We start from the raw sequence: 5544 nt of genomic DNA, 5'->3' as shown, positions 1-5544 counted from the left end.
GGCTGGCCACGAGGGGGTGAAAGCAAGTGGCAATTGGGCAACTGGCAACTGGCAAAGGGGTAACATGGCCGGCAAAGAGGGGTTACCGGCGGGGAACCGGCAAAGGGTGGCACATGGAAACAGGGGTAGCCGTTATGACCGGCTTCATCTTCAGGGAGCCGGTAAAAAAGCAGAGCAGGAGCTTGGGAAGCTTTGGCTATGGCGACAAAAGCTCTGAGGACCCTCAACAGCCGCCATAGCCAACCTCCTCCAAAAACCCCTTAAACCCTTCCATCCCTCCCCCTCACGCCACCCCAATCTCCCTCGAGTCCCCCTCAAGCTACTCCCTCCCCTTGCCTTGCTCCTCAATCCTCTCCCCCCTTTCTCCCCGCTTAAATCTCCTCCCTCTCCTTTTTCTCTCGCTTATCCCTCTCACTTCGCCCCCTGCCTTCCTTTCTTGCTCCCTCTCTCCTTGTTTCCCATTCGCTTCACTCAGCCTTTCGTGCTGCACTCTCTCTCACTCCTTCGCTCCTGCTTGCCTTCCATTGTCCTTTATAATGCTTGTCTTCCCATGTCTAGTATCTCGCTTCCACACTCTGTTGCAGTTTTTGTAACGACCTTGTGCTAACCGTTCCCGCGCCTTCGCTCAACCACGCCATTAGATGGTCTCGCACTCCCGCATTCGTGATCAGTGCATTCATTGTCAGTCCATCTGGTGATCTTCGTTCAAGCGTTTAGATTTCTCGCCTTGCCGGCGTCTTTTGCGCTTGTTTTTCGTCGGCTGTCACCTCAAGTCCGTCTCCGAGCCTTCCAGGCGGTGACAGCATATTGGCATGCACAGCAATCAACAGTGAATGCTCTCGTAGTTCGACTCTTGCTTGTCGAACTAGAGGGCGATCTTCACTTGTTGACGGGGGATATTTGTTTCGGGCTTTCTTTCAGAAGCCAGACACAAGCGATGGCCCAATGTCATGCGGAGGAGAAAAGGCACCCGACGAGCGCAATAGATTTGTATGTAGGTGTCTTTAACAGCAAACTGTATAGTTCCAATAGAGGTAATGGCAACGCCGATTACCGAGCTTATTCGAGATGCAGTAATGCAACTTATAATGCTCCCGCTGTTTACGATAAGAGTTTTCGGAAAGATGAATCCTCTGAAAGGCTGTCGCTTTACGGTGGGAGCTTTCGAGAGGACAAGACGTTGTCTGAAATGGGCGTAGGATATCGAGCTGTTGAAGCAAATAGCTTGGCCAATGGGAGCTATCATGCTTGGTCAGGTCATGCGCCTCAGAAAAGTGTCAAGCCCAACACTCCGCTCATTGTCGTCAATACAAGCAACTCGAAGAACGAAATCGACGAATCGGAGACTATCAAAGCAGCAGCCAATAATGCGATCGCCCTCCAGAAGAAGTTAAAGGGGGATTTAGTTAGTGCATCCAAGTCCTCTAAGGGTGATGTCTCCAAGTGGGAAGGCAGGTCTGTCTTAGCTTCAGCTGATGAACCTGGTATTCTGAAATCGGGAGAGTTAGATGTCGCCAGTCCCAACGGGGTGAAGAATTCCGGAGAAATCAGCACCGGCATTGCCGATTGCGTGAAGAGGACACACTGCTCAGGAGAGCAGAATGTTATCAACGCTATTAGTGGGAACAATCTAAAATGTGGTCTGCATGGAGCAAACACGGCTGTTCTGAAGGGGAACATCAATAGAGACTGCCCTGTTGTAAGCAGTCTCATAGTTGGTACACACGGGTCTGCAGATTCCTCCTCTAATGGAGGTAGCTCGACTGCAGGCAGCCCCACTGCAGAGGCTGCCAAAGGGGGAGGAAGAACATCCTCTGCGGGAAGCATTAGCCCTACCTCTGTCAGTTCCAGAGGTATTGGAAATATTATGGGAAACCTGAAGCTTTCAACCAGCAGAGCTAGCTCCAATGAAAGCCAGCCTGCTACTCCTGCCCGCAGGAAGTCAGGTGAGATGCTGCCCAATGGTAGCAATGGTAATGCCAAAGGTGTTTCCACGCCAAGAGTCTGCACTGACGGTAATCTGAATGGGTGGATGATCACGGGAAGCAATCCGGGCAACTTGAGCAGAGGTAATGTGAATGCTAATGGTACGAATTTGAGCACTGGAAATGTGGGTAATGGAGCTTGCAAAGCGAATGGGAAGATGTGCTCTGCAAATGGCAATGTGCTGAGCTATGGAGGGGGGATGAAGGCCAATGGCAAAGTGGGGGAAGGGATCAAGAATGGGATTGAATTGTACGGTGGTGCAGGGGAATGCAATCAGGGGAAGAGGACCCAAGCAAGCTCCGATCCAGAGGAAATAAAAACTGCTGGCAATGAGCTCTACAAGAAGAGCCAATATGCTGAAGCTCTGGCTATGTATGATAAGGCCAGTGCTCTGTGCCCGAACCATGCCCCTTACCGAAGCAACAGAGCAGCAGCCCTTGCTGCTCTTGGGCGGGTGGGAGAAGCTGTGCAGGAATGCGAAGCGGCCGTCAGGCTCGATCCTTCCTACTCTCGAGCTCACCAGAGAGTTGCATCTTTGTATCTCAGGTTAGCACCTCCTCCTTTGACAGACTCATTTACGCTGTCTATTATGTCATTGTGAAAAATGCAATCTTTTGGTGTGTGCTCTCTACTCATTGGGGTTGTTCTCTGTGAAGGTTGGGGCTCGTGGAAAGCGCGAAGAGGCACTTTCAAGCTGCAGGGCAGCAGGTTGATTTGGGAGACCTGCAGCGTCTGCAGAATGTTGAGAGACACATCTCTAGATGCATTGAGGCAAGGAAGTCGGGAGATTGGAGGAGTGTCATAAGGGAAAGTGACGCTGCTGTGGTTGCTGGTGCTGATTCTTCGCCTCAGGTATGCCTCACGAAAATGTTTGGCCTCAAACTCAATTCTAATTTGGCTCAGCTTTCAGCTAAGGCGATCGTTTCTTTCCTTTCGTCATTTTAACTCGAGTGAAATCTAACACTGCCGTCCTGCATGGAACTACAGGTTTTTGGCTACAAATCAGAGGCATTATTGAAGCTGTGCAGACCAGAGGAGGCAGATGCGGTTTGCACAGCAGCCCAAAAAGTGGAGAGATCCTTGCTCAAGCAAAGTGTGGCACCAGCTGATTCCTTCCTGCTGATGATACGAGCACAAATCGACATGGCTCTTGGCAGGTAGGTAGTTGTAAAGATTGAGGAGTTGCAATCTTTAAACTTTTGATGGAGAAGTCCATACTCGCTCAGACATTCAATCCCATAGGAGAGACCTCGTTTTAGGGTTGCAATAAAATTGTTGATCAGTAATCTCGAACAAGTGAGTGAGATTTATTGCGTTGTGTACAGATTTGAGGGAGCAATTGGCGCTGCAGATTCTGCTGTAAGGACTGATCCACGCAATGCAGAAGCTGCTGCATTTTTGAGAAAAGCGCGGGCAGTGGGCCAAACACGCTCTTCTGGGAACGAATTGTTCAAAGCAGGGAGGTTCTTTGAGGCTTGTGCTGTATATGGTGAAGGGTTGGAGAGTGATCCCACGAATGCCGTGCTACTCTGCAACCGGGCAGCATGTAGATCAAAGCTTGGCCAATGGGAGAAGGCGATTGAAGATTGTAATGCCGCATTGAAGGTGCAGCCCAAGTACACTAAAGCTCTCATGAGGAGGGCCAATTGCAGTACCAAGGTCTGGATCACACCTATGACTTTGTTAAATCTGGGGACTTAACTAGACACATCTTATAAAATTAATAACCAGAGAGGCTTTTTGACTCTACCTAGAACACCAAATACTCCCATTTATGTACGAATCTAGGTGCTAAACAAGCACTAGATATGGTTTTATCTCTGCCTGTATTCAGTTCTTGTTCATGTTCTTGTTGCCCTGCGTTGAATCTCCTGAGGTTGTTGTTCTGCAGCTTGAGCGCTGGGAGGATGCCCTTAGAGACTACGAAGTTCTGAGGAGGGAAATGCCAGGCAACATGGAAGTTTCTCGTGGATTGTTCGATGTCCAGGTTGCAATAAAAAAATCGCGTGGGGAGGAGATCTACAAGATGAAATTCGGGGGAGATGTGGCAGAGGTTTCCAACAATGATCAGTTCAGGGAGGCGGTCACTTCTCCAGGTAATTCATGCCCGTTCATATTAGTGCAATATTTGTGTTTTGTTGTAATCCATTTGAACGTATTGTCAGGGCTAAGCATACTTCTAACAGACTGGGGCCTGCTTGGTGCCAGGTTTGGCGGTGGTGCAGTTCAATACTAGATCGAGTGACCGCTGCCGCCAGATCTCTCCTTTCATTGACCAGCTGTGCAAACGGTATCCATGTGTAAATTTTGTAAAGGTGATGACCACCAAACTGATGTGCTTAGAAACAAATTTGCAAGAAGAAGAAACAACAGGCATGTTAAAGCGAGTGCATGTGATGAAATTAAAGGCTCTAAGCTTCAGACAACATTCCCTTTACTCAGAAGAGGGAGAGGGCCTATAAAGTTGATGTGCTAAAATCTAAAATTTCGAAAGAAAGGGTCAGCTCCAGACCTAACATCTAAAGAGAAAGAGCAGGGTTTGCATGCTGTAAAATAGAATTGCAGTGTGGATGTTAAAAACTCATAGGTTCTCTTTTGCAGGTGGATCTGGATGACAACCCCTTCTTGGCCAGGAATGAGAGCGTTACCTTTGTTCCCACGTTCAAAATCTACAAGAACGGACAGAAAGTGAAAGAAATCATGGGGCCGAGCCAGCAAGCTCTTGAATATGCTGTTAAGCATTATAGCCTATAGGCCATGAATGAGAGAGAGAGAGAGAGAGAGAGAGAGAGGAGAAATGCTATATACTGAGTAATATCAGCCCCTACAAGTCTGCACCCTATAGGCCTTCATCGTTCTAAAGTCTCTTCCAAATATTCTTTCTTGTCTCAGTGATTCTTTCTTGGACCTGTAGAAAGGCTCCCTCTCATTCTGTGGCTGGGTTTTCTTCTCCATGTGTTTAAGTGGGGAAGTATTCAGGTAAGGAATGTTGAGCAGCAGTTCCAAGTTATAGGGCACTTGTAAATGGAGAGCTGCCGTTTTTTGGACTCTCTCCCCGCTTCCTGGGAGTTTGAATCAGTCCCCCAACCAATTTTGGAAATCGAGGATGCAAGGGGCGAGTGTTCAAAGGCTGTATTTGGCATGCTTCTACTTCATCTTGGGAGTGCATGATTGCTATTATCATACAAGGTAACCTCTGGTTGCTATTCCTCAGTAGATGCAGCGAAACCAGGAAAGCATTTTGATAGGAAGCAGGGAGAAGATATAATTGGAGACGGTGTTCCATGTATATCATTTGGACTTCCTCCCATGTGTACATAGTGCCAAATTCAACCATATAATTCAGAAATTCTATTTCATTCACAGGTTGCTTCAACATGCAGATTGTATCGTTTATATTATCGCTGAATTGATTATAAATCAGTTTATCATTGCAAAATTTCTGAAGTAACCAGCTAATATTTACAAAACACTTTGTATTGATGGGGTTGGCTCCTCATCCTTGAATGAGGGAATGTCGAAGATCATTGTAATAAATACGTGACGACTTCAACATTC

At 47.7% G+C, this 5544-nt stretch overlaps 1 protein-coding gene across 1 annotated transcript; it reads left to right on the top strand.

Annotated features, from left to right (window-relative positions):
- Positions 1-213: 213 nt before the first annotated feature.
- On the top strand, positions 214-5286 carry LOC147882873 (TPR repeat-containing thioredoxin TTL1-like). Its single transcript, XM_087400748.1, has 7 exons — positions 214-2532; positions 2643-2838; positions 2974-3143; positions 3312-3645; positions 3878-4082; positions 4195-4301; positions 4588-5286. Exons 1-7 carry the CDS (start codon positions 938-940, stop codon positions 4738-4740), a joined length of 2760 nt encoding a protein of 919 aa, XP_087256874.1. The 5' UTR covers positions 214-937; the 3' UTR covers positions 4741-5286.
- The last annotated feature ends 258 nt before the right edge of the window (positions 5287-5544 follow it).

The sequence above is a fragment of the Dipteris shenzhenensis genome, chromosome 29 (assembly GCF_047967505.1).
Source record: "Dipteris shenzhenensis isolate YYH24624 ecotype China chromosome 29, Dip_SZ_1.0, whole genome shotgun sequence".
Lineage (NCBI taxonomy): Eukaryota > Viridiplantae > Streptophyta > Polypodiopsida > Gleicheniales > Dipteridaceae > Dipteris > Dipteris shenzhenensis.
This window is presented reverse-complemented; position numbering and strand designations above follow the sequence as displayed.

What these genes read in the sequence shown, in the direction of transcription:
- LOC147882873 (XM_087400748.1), top strand. Translation starts at nt 938, where the DNA reads ATGGCCCAATGTCATGCGGAGGAGAAAAGGCACCCGACGAGCGCAATA. An exon ending in GTGCTGATTCTTCGCCTCAG is followed by an intron (nt 2,839 to 2,973) that starts GTATGCCTCACG and finishes ATGGAACTACAG; the next exon opens with GTTTTTGGCTACAAATCAGA. An exon ending in ATCGACATGGCTCTTGGCAG is followed by an intron (nt 3,144 to 3,311) that starts GTAGGTAGTTGT and finishes CGTTGTGTACAG; the next exon opens with ATTTGAGGGAGCAATTGGCG.